The sequence below is a fragment of the Spermophilus citellus genome (assembly GCF_964194105.1).
Source record: "Spermophilus citellus genome assembly, chromosome: 11".
NCBI classification, from domain to species: Eukaryota; Metazoa; Chordata; class Mammalia; order Rodentia; family Sciuridae; genus Spermophilus; species Spermophilus citellus.
In genome coordinates this window covers 76,411,176-76,430,017 of record NC_138192.1, presented here as the reverse complement: position 1 = coordinate 76,430,017, position 18,842 = coordinate 76,411,176, and the positions used below count along the sequence as shown (strand labels likewise).

Genomic DNA, 18,842 nt, shown 5'->3' with positions numbered 1-18,842 from the left:
ACAATTCACAATAGCTAAATTGTGGAACCAACCCAGATGCCCTTCAGTAGATGAATAGATAGGGAAACATTGGTATATATACACAATGGAACATTACTCAGCATTAAAAGAGAATAAAATCATGGCATTTACAGGTAAATGGATGGAGGTGAAGAATATAATGCTAAGTGAAGTAAGCCAATTCTAAAAAACCAAAGGCCAAATTTTTTTTTGAAATGAGGATGCTGACTCATAATGGCCATGGGGTGGGGGGAGCATGGGAGGAATGGAGGAACTTTATATAGGGCAAGGGGAAGGGAGGAGAAGGAAGGGGGCAAGGGGGTAGGAATGATGGCAGAATGAGTTAGACATCATTACCCTAGGTACATGTATGAAGACAAGAATGGTGTGAAAATACCTTGTATATAATCAGTGACTTGAAAACTTGTGCTCTATATGTGTAATATGAAATGAATTACATTCTTCCATCATGTATAACAAATTAGAATAAATAAATAATTTAACTTTAAAAAAAGAAACCAGTAAAACTTGGAGAGTTTCCTTCCCCTGAAGCCCTGCCTCCTCCCTAGGAGGTTGGCTCAAGGTTCCCTCTACCTGCTTACCTGCCTGCAGGTTCTGACTTGCCCCATGAAATCATCCCATGGCTCCTAGCAAGTCCCACTCACTCTTTTTCTTTCTGTTAACACCTCCCAGCCAATGGGGAAAAATAATTTTGGCAAGCCAAGAGATATGCAGCGTCCAATCCACAGCCAACCTGAGCTGGATGGAAAGGACCCCATTACACTGCTTTTCTTAGTTACACAAATTGACCTTATGTGGGACATAAGTCCTCTTTAAGTTAGTTCCTGAGGGTGCCATTCATTAGTCAGACATCCTTGTTTTAGCAGCACTAAAAGGGATCATAAACTTCTTAAAGTCATACAAGGACAGATAAAATTTCCGAAATGAGAACTTCAATTCAGTTAATCAGAAATTGGATTAATGCAGACAGTGAACAGAATAAAGGAGCCACTGTCACTTACCATTAAACTTTCAAACTCTGCATAGAACTTCTTGAACTTGCTTGGCAGTTTCTGTTAATGAAATAAAAATGCCAGACGAATATGTCAGATTCAATATCTAGATATGTATCATGTGTTACCATTTCTAGGTAGGAGAAACATATTTCTTTTGGCTCTTCATCAAACATCTCTGAGACAGGGCAGTTTATAATCTCTCCTGTCACTTGAGAATCATCTTCTGGAATACAGAGAACTTGACTTTTCAAGGTCTTAATCTAGTTGAGCCAAAAGTAACTATAAATGCTATAGTATTACTGCTTTTAGTTTGTGTGTATATGTGTGTGTTTGTGTGTTATTGTGTGTATGTATGTGTGTATATATATATATATATATATATATATACACATATATACACATACATACACATACATATATGTGTGTGTGTGTGTGTGTGTGTATATATATATTTTTTTTGTACTGGGGATTAAACCCAGAGGTACTTTACCACTGAGCCACATTCCCAGTTCTTTTTTTTTAATATTTATTTTTTAGTTGTAGTTGGACACAATACCTTTATTTCACTTATTTATATTTATGTGGTGCTGAGGATCGAACCCAGGGTCCCGCACGTGCGAGGTGAGCGCTCTACTGCTGAGCCACAACTCCAGCCCTTTTCCCAGTTCTTTTTAATTTTTTAGGCAGGGTTTTGTTAAATTGCAGAGGGTTTTGCTAAGTTGCTAAGGCTGGCTTCAAACTTGCAATCCTCCTGCTTCAGCCTCCTGAGTTGCTGGGACTACAGGCATGTGCCATTGTGCCCAGCATTCTTTTATAATATTTTCTGAACTGAATGATTCATAAAGAGAACTGCATTTCCCAAATTCATATAAGTGACCTGGACCCATCATTCCCTTTTTAAAACTCTCTGTTTCTCACAATCATAAATTTAGACCAGAGAATATTAGGATCAAAAGAGATTTAGAAACAGCTCAACACTCCTCTTTTACAAAGCAAGCTATGTTATAACAGGACCTTTACCAGTTTTGTTACTGCTATTCCCTCAGTGCCTAGGAGAGTGAAGGTTACATAGAAGGTGCTCAATAAATATTCATCTGACTAACTTAAGCCTGAGTTTTACAGGTGGAAGAAATTAGGTCTCAGTTAAGATGACTGGACCAAAGTCATGCAGCTGGTTGTCATCAGTGCTGCAGGAATTCACATCACCTCTCTGCTTTCCTATCTCATCTCTTCTATGCTCTATGCTTTTCCACATGGACATTTCTTCCACGTGATTTCTCTGCTTTGCTAAAACATAAAATTGATAGCTCTACCAATATATTGATTTCTCCTGTTTATTGGTTGGCCTGAGACTCAATACCATCCACTGTACCTGCAGATCTAACCAGTACATCAATACTGGATGGTCTTTCAGCTTATTGGCTCCTGCTTTGCTTGGGTCCTGGGTTTTTTTTTTTTTTGTAAGAAACAATATAGTTTATTTTTCTGACACCACAGCTCTGGCGAGTGGTTTTGTACCAAATTTAATGGAGGTCACACAGAACGTTTTACGCATGGGGGTCCTGGGTTTTTAGTAAAGCTGGACTTTTGTCTTTGAACAGAGCCAAACCAAGACGGAGCAGCCTGACATGTTCCCCACACAGAGTTGGGAAGCATGGACAAGTCCTGGGCCCAGAGATTCCTGACTCAGCTCTGCTCTGCCCAGCAAAATCTACCTTCAAAACATTCACCAGTCAGGCTTCCACAATCCTCAGAAAGCTCCTCTCCTTTCTTCCTCCCTTGTGTCCAAATCAGTTTGTTATAGTAGCATTTAAACATCTGTAAAAATACTATTTTATTTCATACAGTCCAAACTCATTTTCCTGGTATCAATTTTTTAAGTTTGGTTTCAGGAAAACCTGATGTCGTTACTTGGGCTATTTAGAGGCCTAAAAACTGCATGGGCATGGAGGGGTGCTAGGATCTTGTGCAAAGTATCCCAATCACCATGTTGAATGATTGGGACATTCTTAAAATTAGAACTTTTTGCCAGGTGCAGTGGCACATGCCAGAGGCTCAGGAGACTGAGGCAGGAGAATTGCAAGTTCAAAGCTGGCCTCAGCAAGTTAGCAAGGCCCTAAGCAATTTAGTGAGACCCTGTCTTTAAATAAAATATCCAAAAAGAGTGAGGATGTGGTTCAGTGGTTAAGCACCTCTGGGTTCAATCCATGGTACCCCCCCAAAAAAAAAACTGGACCTTTTCTGATTAGACCCAAATGTCTGTGTATATAGTCCATTTTGGGTTAGACCTCTGTCATTCTTGTTCTTTCTTTACTTAGCTGGCTTTTAGGTTCAAGGATATAGGACACGTGCTAGTATAACATTTTGTGGTTTTTCAATACTATTATTTATCCACACTCTGAGCTTCAACAGCAGTATCTCTATAGGGGCAATTTTGCCAACCCAGGGGATATGCAGTAATGTCTGCAATTTTTGTTGTCACAACTGGGGAGAGGTGCGCTGAGAAATGTTATTGAAATCGAGTGGGTAGAGGCCAGGGAGGCTGCCGAGCATCCTATGGTGTGCAGGACAATGGTCCATGATGAGGATGTGTCCTGCTCAGACTGTCAATAAAGCTCAGGCTGCGACACCCTACTGCAGACGATCATCTCACTGGCTTCATCTGGGACTCTCTTTGCTCTCTGCTGGGAACCCCTCCCTTCCCTCCACCATGTGGCTTAGCTCTACTCCCTGTGTTGTTCTTCCACTGTTTCGCACACCTGCTGGAACTCCTGGGGGTGAGGGGCTGCTCCTCACACGGCTCGCATGGCCATCACCTACACACTGGAGTTATCTGGGAAGCCCTTGGGACGTTCTCACAAAATACAGGGAGATCAACCCAAATCAAAGATGTTCGTGAATGAAGGCTCTTCCTATCGGACTACACAATTACATTTCACCTTAAAAAGAAAGGTTTATGAACAATGAAAGCCTCATCTTCTCTTGTCAGTGACACACAATGATGAAAATAGAAGCTCAGAGACACAAAGTACTCCTATCCCTGGTGGAAACTAGAGGACTAGCCAATTAACTATCTCCTTTTGCCGACCATGGACTGGCCAATTAGTTCTGTTCTTTTGCTGGCTGCACCCTCCCCAGAGGCCTCCGGTTTTTCTTTTCCGAGCAGGAGAGGGACTCAGTTAGTGTTTCCCACATGCTATGGTCTTACTCTCTGCTATTATGTGGCACCTCCACCAGGCCTCCCTGGACCCCCATGAGGCTTTACGCCTCTTTTATTTTTCCCAATCAACTCCTTTGGACTCCTTGCAGGGATTAGAAGCTGGAAGTAGATTGGGGAAGGCAGGCTGGGGAGAGCAGACTATCTGAGGGGAACCCTAGGTCTCTAAAGATCCCAAGAGTCTTGGGCTATAAGACAGGGGCGGTGCGCAATGGCTTCATGGCTTAGATTTGTTGGCGGCTCTAGCTCTGTCCTTTTGCTAGCTGGAAGATGATACAGCTGCGTGGCATGCAGGCCTCACCAATTCCCTCATTCCTATATTCAGGGCATGAGCTGCTGTGTGCTGCATCTGCCTGGAATTTTAAGAGAAACCCAAGACAGAAGGACTTGTGAGGACCTGCCCTATAAACAATGGAAACATTTAGGAGGGACAGAGAAAGAAAATAGTTTCAAGAAGGAAATGGGGAGGAAAGTAATTTCAAAGGAAACATTTAGAGACACAGACAGCTGTCTTTAAGCACCATTGCAAATTGAGTCTATTATAGACTCCTTGCCCTCTTTTTGTGTCTCCCATACTTTTTTTTTTTAATTTTTAGTAAGAATCTATTTTTGTGTGTATGTTCTATTGGAGATGAGTGTTACTTTCAACTGTATGTCACATGTAAGAGGTCAAGCACATTTTGAGCACTAAGCTCATGATAAATGAAGATATTTTTGAACAACCAAATATCAACAAACCACTCATCCTGTTTGCTATAGAAATTCATGGCACACCTGCATAACTTTTGCCCCAAACAGAATCCTAGTCAATTGTTGCTCCTCTGCCGAGAGAGAAGTCTGCCAGGTGGTTAAGAGATGCTTAGTGCTCTGCCCCTCTAAGCAGTTGGCCTCTGAGCTGTTTCTCCCAGGAGCAAAATGATGACTTGGCTAAACATGGATCTTTTGTCCTCCTTCAGTCATAGGTAAGACTTGGAACAAAAGCAATAAGCAGAGTTTTCAGAGAACAATGGAATCCTAGGCAAAACCTTTACAAATCCTCTAAGCAAATGGTGTTCCTTCATGTTATACCTATGAACTGGACTTCTTATTATTTATATTGTGTAGATCAGGAAGCTAAGATTCTCCCATGTCCTTTCCCACAGAGAAAAGGACGATATTTTTTTAAAGTCTCATTCTGTTGCAACTGGAAAAAGGAGACAGGCCATCTCCCTCCAAAGGTTCCAACTTTTACATTACTATACCAGAGTGAGTGATATTTCTAGAAAAATAGCCCATTGGTGAGCCTGCATTTTTATTCTTTTTAAAAAATTTTTTAGTTGTAGATGGACACAATACCTTTATTTTATTTATTCATGTGGTGCTGAGGATAGAACCCAGTACCCCCCACATGCAAGGCAAGCTATCTACCACTGAGCCACAACCACAGCCCTGTGTTTTTATTCTTAAGGCAAAAGTCACAGCTGGATCTCAGCTGAAGCTTACCTCCCATGTTAGTGCCAAGCGGCTAACAGCAACATTACTTAGTCCCATGACGATAGCAAAAAAGGAATTCAGATTTCTGTATTCCTTACAGCTGAAACACAAGAGAGATGAGTTTGAGTAAAATGCCATTTTTCAGTCAGATAAAAAAAAATTAGAGTTCTATTTCTGATAGTCATCAATATTCTTTAGGATTCCTTTATGTGAATGAGCAATAATAGATTTGGTGCACTGTGTAAGTTCCACTTGGGTAACCGCATTCTGCTGTTTGATTTCTCCCTGTCATTTTAGGAAGTTGATGGTTTTGGCCAATGAGGTATGAGTTTTGAGAAGTAATTTGAAGACACTTCCCCTGGAAGTTGTTATAATTTCAAATTTGCTAAATGTCATGAAAGACCTGAGGAAAACATCCTAGGGGACAGGAAGCAAAAAAGGAAAATGTTCTTGGAGACTTCCAGACCTTTAGCCTGAGGATGGACACCTTCCCTGGTAGCTGGAGTGGGGCTAAGAAGCCATAATGCTGCAGCCACTGCCTTCCACCTGCCATGCAAATACTTCTCAGGTGTTGAAAACTACCAAGTTTTAAGGCATGATCCCAAAGGAATAAATCTCAGAAGTGTGAATGTGAGAAGTGACCTAAACAATTGATGACAGGTGAACCTTTTCCTGACATCAAAGAAGCTGAGCATTTTAAATCTGTACTTGTGCTACTATTAGCTTTTAAGAATTTATACTTGGGGAGGAAACATGTGGAACAAGTCCAGAAATTCTTATTAGAATGGTGATATCTAGGCCAGGCACTTGGTTTAATTACCAAAAAAAACCCCAAAAAACAAAAAACAAAAGGAATCTCAACTTCTTCATATAAGGTCCCTGAAAAGGGAATGAATTCATTTTGCAATACGCACAAAACCTTCACCTTAAATCAATGTGGCTATCTAAGTTTACTAGTTCCTAGTTAGATCCTGTTTGGATGAACATTTTTATAAAATGCAAGTAAATGATTACATTTGCTACCTAGTTTCTTCTTGCAAAGGTAGCAACAGTAATTCTTCAATGGTCTGAGTGGAAATGGGAATGAATTTAGAGCAGCTAGAATGTGTTTGTTTCATGAGAAGGCCAGCAAGGTCTCATGGTGCTGGGGTAGTGGCTTCCAAGTTATTTGGGAGACACCAGGACTGAAGGCAGAGAGTGCAATTATTTGTATTTGCCTTTGTCTTGTGTCTGATCTTGAAAGAATAAATGCTGGGTTGTAGACCTGTGGTGACTTCATCACCCATGGTATGTCACAAGATTTCTCCACACCTAAGTTTCCTTTAGGAATCAAAGGAAACCACCACCTGCCTCCCCTCTCCAACTTCACAAAGTTCTGGACAGGACAAAGCTTGAATTGAATATGTTGTGGTTCTCTAAAAACATCAAGAAGAACAGACACGACTGCCACCAGGTTTCCATCTCATTCTTGCAGATCTTGGAGCAATGAAAGTCTACAATCTTCTCCAACTGGGCTGTGAACAGCTCCATTATAGGACAGCAAGCTCAGCACAGGGCTTAATAATGGTTAAGTAATGTACACTGAAGGCCGGGTCCACCCACTCACTCACAATCAGAAGGAAGCAGGGTAAGAAAGGAAAAATCATGCAAAAAAAAAAAAAAAGATTCTTGGGTTTTTTTTGAGGGGTTCTTTTTTGCCTCAGTAAAATAACAGGATTGAGCACCAAAGGTTTTTCTGCATCCCCACATTCGTGTTCAGACCGACTCTTTCTTTCCCTTGCTGCATTTGACATTGCCAGGCTGAGGTGAGAGAGAATGTGCTCCTCATGATGGGAAAGCACACATTGTCACAGTTTCCATAATCCACTCATTCCAAACACGTGAAGGCATTTGTTCTTTGCAATGAGGCTGTTCACGCTCCTGGGGAGTGTGGCTACGTTCTGAACCAGAAATGCATATATGCAACGTTTTACCAAATCATTTTCTTCAAACAGCCAGCTTTTCCAAATGAAGAGATAGCAGAATTTGAATCCAAGGGATCCGGTATTTTGTCAAACCCTTGAATTTCTGGCAAAATAATTCAAGGCACTTGGCAGGCTGCTGTCTATAAAATATCGAGCAGCCTGTATGTCTTTGTTTAGCCCTGGGAATCAGACACCGTATGGGATCTCAACTATTTGGCTCAAGAAAATTGCCTGGCTGGGGTCATTTGCTCTCCCAACCTCCCTGTGCTTTTAGAAAGAAGAGGAGTCTCACAGCCACAGGCCACATTTAGCTTTTTATTTTTAGCACTGTGGTGATACCAAAAACATGGAAGTAAACAGGAGGTTGTCAGGCATATCTAAATAGCCAGGGAAGATGAAATTCATGTCAGGGAGAAACCTAACTGGCCCCTGCAGTAAATAAATTGTTTCCCACGAAGTGCTGTTAAATAGAATATTTATAAGATGTTTGCTTTTTCTGATGTTTATGGAGATGATTTTCTTGTACCAGGTTAGCTCGCCTTCATGCATTTTACTGATTTTATTCTAGCTGAGCTGGATGTGCTGTTGTACTAGCATGCTCCACTGCCCTCTCCTGGTGAGAATGTGTCATGCTAGACATCGATTTCAGGAGCCTCTTGAAAGACTTTGTGCAAAGCAACTTTGGAAGAACCAAAGAAGATAAAAAAAATTCTGAGTAGCTCAGAACAAAGGAAAATTAAAAAAAAAAGAAAACGTCATCGTTTTGACTCTAGAATTAATGCTATACGATGCAAATTTATATAGGGATGTCAAATATTATAAAAATTAGAAGAAATTCATTTTTCTTTTACAAAAATTCAGTTATTTGTGAGCCCCTAATGGCTGGTCCTTGTGCACAAGGAGTTCCTATGTTTTGTTTTTCTTTTTTTGAGGTGTAGTCTAAGAAAACCAAATGAAAACACAGCTCAGAGATTTTGTTCTCTTCCCAAGTTAAAGATACTTACTGGGCTGCAATCTTAATAAATTTTTTTAAGAGCTGAACACGTTTGCTGAGCTGGGAACAAAGGCAAATCTCAGTGACAACCCAAAACTGAATTTCATTAAACCTCCTCAGGAACAAATCCAAGTTTGCTGTGGTCTTTTTAAAATTATGCCTTCCAAATGTGTGATAGATTAGCTCCAGCTAGAACAGAAAGGAAAACAATTTCACTTATTTGTTTTTAAATCAAAACACCAGCCAGCCTGGCTTCTCCAATTTGTTCTATTGGTCAGCAAATGTGAATTCAATCACTGACCCGGATGCGACATGCCCTGCAAATATGAAGGGCTTCTATGATGCCTGTTAAATACATAAACATAAACTAGGTGTTACTGGCTTAATAGACTTAGGAAGACATAGCATACGTAACACAGCACCATAAAAAATTTCTTTAATATTTAAAGACTTCATAACAGGCATAATTTATAAATACAATATGGAAAAAAAAAACCTGTCATGTGGCTTCCATATGGCAACACATGTTAATACACAGAGTTGAGCAAGGCCAGGGGGCTTCATTCAAAGTCGCTATTGCATCTATTAATGCACCCTCTTGGGCACCTTACCTCATGCACACAGTTGAAGAGTTCCCAATCATAAATTGTCATCTGGTAGGCTAAATCTTTGGAGCTCATCAGTTCAAAGGTTCCCACTGTTCCAACAGTTGGACCTTCTTGTTCTGGTAAAGGAGTCTGTGGATGATAATGCAAAAATATCTCAGAATCTCAAAACAGACAAAAGCATAGTGCTGAATATTTTCAGGGGTTTTCTGAGGGCAAAGGATTCTGGAAATGTTTCCAAGAATATCTTGAAACTTTTACTCAAGAGAAAGATGCCATTACTCTTAATGCTACTTGCTTTGGTGTTGTCTCTATGGTACCACCATCATTAGAAGCCATTCCACGACTGAAAAATGTGGACCCCAGCAAATAAGATTCAGTGAAGGGTGACTTGAAGAGGTTCTCTTATTGCTGGGTCTGAGAGGTCCTTAGAAACTCTCCTCTTTCCCTGGTAAAGATGGATGAAGTTTTGGGAGACTTTCCCCCTCCTATTTCCCACTGACGCTGTTACAAAGGGATCTGTCAGGGCAGTTTTAGACTTTTATCCACAGGGATCCTTATTGCTGCTGGTGACTGGTCAAGTCACTATGTCTCCATCTTCAACACACTGCCTGGGGCAGTGAGGTGGAGAGTGCAGGGAGCTGAGGTCACATACAATGTCCCATTCCTCTAACCCCTGGCATTTGGGGGACTGAGAATGATATTGTAGCTACACATTAACACACCAAATTGCTACTTTCTGGAAGACCCTTGGTCAAAAGTTTCCATCTACTTACTTATCTCATTTTTCTTTTGTGAGAAATGATCTAAAATTCTTTTCCTTAGAAAGAAAGGATACAGAGACAAAAGAAATGTATATACAATGCATTAATATCTATCTATATATGAAAGAGGCAGTAGATATATTACAAAATAACAAAAGTGAATAAATATTTCCCAGTATGATGCTAACCATATTAATATACTAAATATTTGTATATTCAATATTCATATCAGAAGTACTGATGTTTGTTGTATGTTTTATCATCTTCATCATGATCACCATAAACTCTTTATTCTATAAATAACCTCTACACTAAAGAAATTAAATGTTCAGTAGGTAGGTGGTCCCTGCATCTAAGAGGCTAAAGCCTAAGAGAACATCAATCAAATTCACAGTGTAAAAGAGTCAGTCCTGACTAGCAAGCACAACACTCCACATGGGTACCTTCAGCTGCTGAGCTTCATTTACACATCTAAAGAAATGGAAATACAAACACACAGGACTCCCAGGTACAGAGATAAACAGGTGGGGAAACCTGAATGAGACTTTTAAAGTTACCGGATATTTGCAATGAATGTGTGGCTTGAAAGGGTTCTTGGAGGAAGAAGTTTGGCTTTGAAAGATATAGCAGACTCACACCAGTGGATTAGAAGAGTAAGCTTTCCCCTGAGTATTTAGATGATTTACTGTAGGATGAAGGATAACCAGGAAGGCATGAAGGTAGGGAAGCCATCAGGGGAACTGCTTGGCAGGAGCAGAGCATAGGGGTCCAAAATGGACAGCTTGAACAGCTTTTAGAAAGTCCTTTGAAGAATGGATTAATAACTCAGACATTGGAAGACTAGATCATAGACCAGGTGAGTGTCAGCTTTAGAGAGCAATAGACTAAACATCAACCCACTGTAACTACAGAGACTTGGACTGATTCCTTAATCTCTTGACTGTTTCTAGCTCTAGTACATTGGGCCATAATTTCTTAGTTGGTAAATTGGGGTCTGAATTCCTAGGCTTCTTAAGAGGCTTTGGTGGGAATGATTTAAATGTAACATATAAACACCAGCAGAGAGGGGGGTCCTCTCCCAGATTAGTTCACTTTTCAGAAGGGCTATAAATTTGCAATACAAATTTTCAGGAAAGTGTGATCAGCACACCTGGAGTGTTGTCCCTGACTCACTGTATGCAGGGGACAGAGAACAGGAAGGCAGGACAATGATTCCAAGGTTCTAAAACAGGGACCAACTGGAAACTGATGGAAAAAATAGTTCATGGAAGCTAAGGAGGACAATGGTTTACAAGGTGGGGAGGCCTTAGGTAGAAACAATAGGGAAGAGTTTAAATTCCAGGTCTTAGGACCACCTTTCAGGTGAGACTGGCTCTCCACATTCTCCTTTCCCTCCTGCAGCTGCTGCTGTGAACTCAGTCCCTTTGCTCCTGTGTGCAGCACCCACACTTTGCGCTTGCCCTCTCCCTGAGGTTGCAGAGACTCAGTTTACCTAGCTGCCCACTGGTTCCACCTGAGGCTTTATAGAGGATAAATTAACCCAACATCTCCCAATCAGATTACAGTAATAAGAAAGATGCCAAGGTATTTTAGTCGTGGATGCTGATCGGTCATCCTTGTCTCCCTTCACAGAGTAACAGAAAGCCCTGGAGACTCTCTACTTTGAGTGGGCAGGGTTCACCAAGTCGCCCTCTTTCTTGGCAAAAGGCAGCTGACCCCTTCTTCCGGAGCTCACTGACAAGGTGCTCCAAGCAGCAAGCTGCTTCTCTCTCAGGAGTGGGGGAATTTTCAGGCTGACCCTGGGCTCTTTGGGAAGCATCTCAGTGGGCCAATTTCTCATAGATATTCCTGTGGAGGCTTCCTATATGAGGCACAGCAGAGCTTCCGTCAGGGTCTGCACTGCACAGACTGTGCGGAGCTCTGTGATGACATTTACTACATTGGATTCCCACTGGTTACGCTGTGAGCTCTTTGAGGTACATGGACCATGATGGAGCCTTCTTTGAGACCATCCCAGAGCCAGAATCATCCACAATGGCTGTGATGATATAGTTGGTACAAAAATCTAAGGAAGCAGTGAATGGATCAAAAGCAGAACAAAATGACAGCATAGTGGGATTTATTATAATCTGCTTTGTACTACATTTATACTTACATAAAAAGTCCAGAAAGGAAAGCTCCAGAGTCCAAGCCCTTAACCACTAGGCTAAATGCCAACACACTTCTTAATTTTAGATAACATAATTTAACACTAACACTTATTCTCATCAGGCTCCATGGGTTCATCTCCTCTCCCTAATTTGATTGTTAACTATCCTAAGGACAGAAGTGCTGGGGCACTTGTCCTCTTGGACACAGAAGCTAGCACAGCCCTAAGCACAGAGCAGACACTTTGTAAGTATGTGTTGATAGATCAAAGGGTTTCGACGACATTCTGTACTGTGGAGTCATCCCCTACATAACTCTTCCTAGAAATATTGTCCTCCAAGGAAAACTTCAGCAAGCTAGAAAAGGAAGCCCAGGGCTCTGGCAAAGTGGCCAGTGAGGTTCCCTACTGTGAGCGCAGTGGATAGCAGAGCACCCTCAGGGAAGAAGTTCCCGTCCAGGGTGCTTGTGGCAAAGTACATTCCTTTCACCTACTCAGGACTTAAAATGGAAGATAAGCGAGGACTAAGAACTTGGAAAGCTGCAGGATTGTGTGCAAATAAACAGAGGCTTAAAAAGTTTAGTATCTGCCCCACAGGGAGCTGGAGACAGTCCACGTGTCTGTCTATCCCCCACATCGTTTGTCTCTGCAGCCAAGAGCCAGCTGGCAAGAGAGGCCCTTGCACACTGCGAGGTAAACATGTCACACAGCATCCTCCATAGGGCCCCAGTGAGACCGGCTTTCATTTCCAGGAGAGGAAGCACAACTCATTTGTAACATTTTTTCCTATCCCTCAGTGTTGGGAGATATTTATTAAGAAACAATGAGGGTGCTGCTGGGACTATAGGTCAGTTGGTAGAGTGCTTGCTTCACATGCACAAGGTCCTAGGTTCAATCCCCAGCACCACACACACACACACACACACACACACACAAAGAAACAATGAATGCAGAGGAAAAAGCATGTGAGCTGATTCTGATCTTCTAGTGCTGATGGCTGAGGAAAGTGGAGTGGTCAGTAAGGTTCAGGATGGATAAATCCCATGTTTGTGAAGTTCTTCTCCAAAGAAATACATGATACTGTGAAAATGACTTTCCCCAAATCAGAAATCAGGATCATAATCAGGAAAAATAAGCACTAAAATTCCAAAGAGATTTTTTTTTCTTTTTTTGGTGCTGGGAATTGAACCCAGAGCCTCATACATGCTAAGCAAGTGCTCTTTCAAACCACCAGTCCAAGATTCTTGAGTTACCTAGAAAGCTGATTTGGTTAAACTTGAAACCTGTTTATGTACTCTTAGGGTATTAAAACATCTCCCTGAAATTCCATACAATTTACCTCTCATGTAGTCCTTCCCTTAGAAGGGAAAGCCCTGTGTGTTCAAAGTCCAGAAAACTAGTTTCTCAACTCTCTGAACTGTTGTTGTAGACTTTCTAAGATATTTTAACAGCTACTCATTCCCATGCCTAATTTTTATAGGATAAATAGAAATGAACACATAGTTTTGCTCATGGAAAGTTATGTGTGGCTGGGAACAAATGTTTTGAAGACTTAGGGAAGGGTTCTGGCCTCTGGCATTCCCTGCAAGGCAGAGAGAACACTTCCAGGAAAGAGCATTTCTCTTAGGTCGAGGGTGGCTTTGCCACAGTGCATTTCTACATCCCTCTAAGTGGCAATCTAAGTCTCACAAGTAGCAACATCTTGCTCTTAACAAAGATTATTTTCATCCTGGTCTAAGTATTAACATTAATATTCACATTGAGGACATTTAAATGAAGTGAATGACAATAAGGAATACAGAAAGCTACATTCTGCCCCCAGAATGGTGCTGCTCAGCTAATTTCCACAAACAAAAATCTAAAGTTCAGTGCATCGCAAACGGAGACCTGAGGCTTTCCCAACAGGCCTCAGTAGAGAACAAACCAAGAAGCCTTCAAGATATTTTAGCACCCAGGTTCAATGTGACCGTAAAAGGAAGCTCCAGACAGGCTGTTCTGATTGCAGATGTGGCTCCAAGGAGGCCATCCACACCTACCAGGGAATCGAATTGCTCTCGCGGGCAAGCAAACAGGCGTCCATTAATGGTGAGCGTAGTAAATACCGAAACATCATTAGGTTTGAGCACCACCTTTTCTGTGAACATAAAAAGCATGAGATTGCCTATTAAATACATCTGAGAATTGCCGCACTGCTCTAATCACACCAACAAATTGCCAGCTCTGTGAATTACCGGAACACGCAGAGCGACTGCATAAAATGCAAGACTGAAAGGACCCACTGAATAAAAACGACACGGCTTTCACACAGCTACGCGACACTCAGGATGCCATCAGAAATGACCACACAACAGGAGTCGAAATACCTGAGGGTCAATTCACCCAGTTCTGTGCTGCAGCTGTGATTATATATAAAAACTGCACCAGCCATTTATATAACAAGTTATGTTTCTAGATGGTAATAAGGCCCAGCACTTAGGAGATGGGAAGATAACTTTTAGAAAACTTAGAGGGTTTCAGAAATATCACATGATTTTAGTTGCAAAATGTATTATTAGTATTTTTTCACATATTCCCTAATTTGTAAGGCAATAGCATTAACTACATTCAACCACTTGCTACATTTTTTTAAAAAATCAGTTCTCTTAATAAATAAATATTTATTTAGCATTTATAATGTGTCAGACACTGCTTCGGGCTTTGGGGATACAGAAGGGAACAATATGGAAAAAAAGCAGCCCATTCCAGGAAGATCTTATAGCATAGAAGGGATGCAGACAAGGAACATGACAGATGAGAAGTGACAAGGGAACAAACTATAGCTTGGAAGGGCTAGGAAATACTGTTGGGGAGTGAACAGTTCAGACAGGCAAGTAAAGGAAGGAGAGAAGTCTCAGTGAGACATTTGGTAAAGACCTAAAGGAAATAAGGAAGAGCCCAAGATAGCTACAGGAAGAATGTGACAAAGGCATTGGAAAGGGCAGACATCCTGGACCTGAGTGGCTCGGGCAGGAATGGAAGGGGCTATCTTGGGAATCCAACATGCATTTTAAAATCCTACATCAGTGGACTCATTTGCCTTGATACAAGGTAGAAATGGCTCCACCTATTTCTGAAGAACCCCCTTCCCGCAATGGTTACAAATCATTACTAAGGAAACGAACCTCCCCTTTCCTCTCTTTGGCCTCTTGCTGCACATGCCTGCCTATCCCTTAAGACTCCTGCCAGCATGGAGCATCCCTGTTTATTTACTGTCTATCTCCTCCCTGATGGGGGAGCAATTCAGTGACACAGGCTCTGTCTGGCTCATTCTGTCCTATCTTAGCCATGCTAAGTACACATAGGACAGATGAACACATGGCATTTCAGGAAAGCATAGAGTGATCAGGGACAATGAGAGAAATTGTAACCTGGGGGGCGGCTAACGAGGAACCATCCATCATCAGCACAAAGGAACAAGCCTTAGACCACCACTAACCTTAGGCTTGGAGAAGTCTAGAGCCTTCAGTTGATTGGGCTAGATTCTCTATTAGGGCCCATGTTTCACAGGGCTCTGAGACCTGCAGCTTTTTTTTTTTTTTCCTTCTTTTTTTTTAAGGGTTTATAATGAAAGAACTCCAGGCTGACTTCCATGTACTTACAACTGCCTCAGATAAATCACTTTCCCTCTCTCCGCTTTACAGTGGCTACCTATAAGAAAGGGGATCTAGGCACTCACCCAGCTCATCTTCACCTACACTCTTTCTGTTATTCATGGGAGTATACACAGCCCCAAGTCATCTTTCTGGGTCACCCTGGGATGGCCATGCATGGTTTCTATTTAGGTGTCACCATTTTGCAAAAGCACCAAATGCTAATGAAGGCTGTTACCTCCTCCGGAACTCATCTTGACTATGATCAGGCCTTCTCCGGAGCCCAGTTTGTCAGCAACTGCGCTGATGACTTCCTTCACTGAGGCAGCCACAGGCACCCGAATGGTGGTATAGGTGTGGTCCATGCAATAGACCTTAAACAATACTGCAAGGATAGTCAACAATGTGCTAAATTGGTCTTTGGAGTCCTTTTATTTATTTTGTTCTTTTTTGCAATACTAGGGACTGAATCCAGGGCCTTGCCTGTGTTAGGTAAGGTCTTGGGTGTTCTTAAGAAAAACCCGGTATTTGGCAAAATGTTAAGATGTCCTCCCAAATTTGTATCATCTGGTGTTTTGCTGTGGTGTTTATTTGTACACATCTATGCCTGTGCCTTCCCCCTTCTGAAAGGCTTACCTTAGCAATGGTCTAAGAATAGGGGCACATGTGGCTGCCACCCCCAATTTAAAAAGCAGCAGATATTTATAAAATACCCACAAATAGATCATGGAAAAAATGAGAGGTATGTTTAGGCCAATGTTCTGGGTTTGCCCTTCTCCCCAGCCTTTCTTTTACATGACAGAGGAAGTGCTATACTGTGGGCTGATTATTAGATTACTGCTATCCAGCATGGCTGGGGGAGCCAACATGAACATCTCTTGAGCTGGACTGCTTCTGCCTGAGGCCATTAGCATATGTTGATATTCTGCCTTTTTCTTCAGTGGGTTGCTCTTTGGGGGCCAGGCCACACAGCTCAGTTGGTAGTTAGCACAGTAGAAGGCATATGGCACTCACGGGCTCACCTCTGAACACAAAAATCCTGGAAGCAACTCCAGCTCCTATCACCCTTTTGAGGCACTCATAGATTATAAGATTCATTGGTGACTTGAAAATTTTATTATTATAATTATTTATGGTTGTGATTCTTTGGAGAAATCTTGGCAACCAAACAACAAAGTTAGCACCCTCACCTCCTGCTAAGGAGGCTGGGTTCCAGGCCTGAGTGCTCTCCCTGGGAAGGAGCCCTCCTCTGCTGATAGCCCTGGTGTTACACCTTCTCCCAGGCATCTGCAATAGGCCAGGTGCCTTCCTACCTGCTAGTCCCAGAGGCTGCATGACATCTCAGCCCAAGATAATCTCCATTTCTTTCACATGAAGGTGGCAGCTGGGGACACTCAGCATCAGGGAAGTATAGACAAGCACCTTAGCACTGGGCACAGGACTTCTTGAACATAAATAATTGGCCTGCACAAGGGCACCTTCAAGAAGAGCTTTTCTGTGGGTTCAAGGAGATGATTCCAGGGGCATAAAAAATAGCCTACATAAGCAGGGGTTGGAAGAGAATTCTCACCCTCATCAGAGCCACGGACAGGCTGGCGCTTCTGGGCCCTCTCATCGCTTGTGTTGAATTGTTGCAAAAGAACCTTGTGCTATAAAAACAATAACCACAGGGAGTGCCATCAGGGGGACTGACCAGCCCACGCTAGCAACTCAGAAGAAAGGCATCTGAGAAACAATAGGAGTTATAGAATGAAGCAAATATAGTTTTTATTTATAAAAAACATATCACTTTATACACTGTCATATAACGGGGGTTTGTTATTCTACAGGGAATAGAAAATGAGAGAATCTGAACTGATGCATCTTACCTTCTTTTGTGGAGCCTTTGCATCTTCTGAACTACGAGAAGTAGAAAAAGCACATTATTTAATACATTACTATTATTTTAGATTGCTTTACTTAAAAAAAATACTTTTAGTTGTAGATGGTCACAATACATTTATTTTACTTATTCATATGTGGTGCTGAGGATCGAACCCAGTGCCTCACATGTGCTAGGCAAGCACTCTACCACTGAGCCACAATCCCAGCTCCAGATGGCTTTGCTTTTATATAACTTTTTATATATTTAGAAAATAATATCACAGAATCCCTTTGGGAGGCAACATAGGTCTCCCTCATTTTAACACTACCTTTGCTGTCAAAGATACTAATTCTCATCACAGGCAGATCCTAGGCACAACTGATTTTAAACACCAGGATTTCTAGCTTTCAAAGTCTATCTCGGAGAGCATTCTCCAATATTTAATTGAAGTAACAGCATCTGAAAACCTTCTGTACACAAATATTCGCCATCAATAGCTCTGGCAGCAGAAAGTGAATTTTCCATCTAAGTAATTGTTCTCAAATTTTCTTAAAATGCAACTGACCATTTTATTGCAGGGACCCACATTTATTGACCTGGACTATCCATATGAGGATCTCTTCCCTCTCAGGCTTCTTCGTGGCAGTGCTCTGGCATAGAAGGCAACTGACAGTAGTTTCAGTCTTTGTGTTCATCTGGCCTTATTGCCACTTGTCCCTGGGCTCCTCTGCTCAAATCAGAACACTGTGGCTATTACAAGACCATCTTTAACCTTTCTGCAGGTAAAGGACTTTTCAGAAGGTATTCTGATTGCAAGGCAGGCACTTACTTGCTGAAAGCACACCCCCAAAGCCAAGCCCTTCCTTACATTTGCTTGACAATCTTCTCCAACTCCGGGAGTTGCTCCTTGAGGGCAGCGATCATGCGGGCATCATCTGATACAGACACATAAAACTCCTGTAATTGGCAAAGGTCACAGGCTTTTAACAAGAACTGCAAAAGGGGCACGCTTCTGTAGAGAGCAATTAAGACATGTCCCTATATGGTCTGCCTCACTAGCATTACCAGACCATGGTGGTTTCATGGACTGGAGAGAAAAAGGGAGAAAAAAAAATACTACAATAAGTTCAAGTTCAAAATTGCAAATGATAAAAAGTTTTAGAAATAGCA

The 18,842-nt window shown here is 41.8% G+C and overlaps 1 protein-coding gene across 9 annotated transcripts in view; it reads right to left on the bottom strand.

Moving 5' to 3' along the window:
* The window catches only part of RAPGEF4 (Rap guanine nucleotide exchange factor 4), a 288,041-nt gene that overhangs the window by 15,264 nt on the left and 253,935 nt on the right, over positions 1–18,842 (bottom strand). For all 9 annotated transcript variants that reach the window (XM_081261503.1, XM_081261504.1, XM_081261506.1 and 6 more), the window contains 9 exons: positions 18,541–18,629; positions 17,677–17,707; positions 17,379–17,457; positions 16,047–16,193; positions 14,216–14,313; positions 9,276–9,401; positions 8,675–8,853; positions 5,716–5,806; positions 1,023–1,073 (listed from right to left, as the gene is read on the bottom strand). In XM_081261503.1, the coding sequence (XP_081117629.1) occupies positions 1,023–1,073; positions 5,716–5,806; positions 8,675–8,853; positions 9,276–9,401; positions 14,216–14,313; positions 16,047–16,193; positions 17,379–17,457; positions 17,677–17,707; positions 18,541–18,629 (891 nt within the window). The remainder of the gene's footprint in view (positions 1–1,022; positions 1,074–5,715; positions 5,807–8,674; positions 8,854–9,275; positions 9,402–14,215; positions 14,314–16,046; positions 16,194–17,378; positions 17,458–17,676; positions 17,708–18,540; positions 18,630–18,842) is intronic.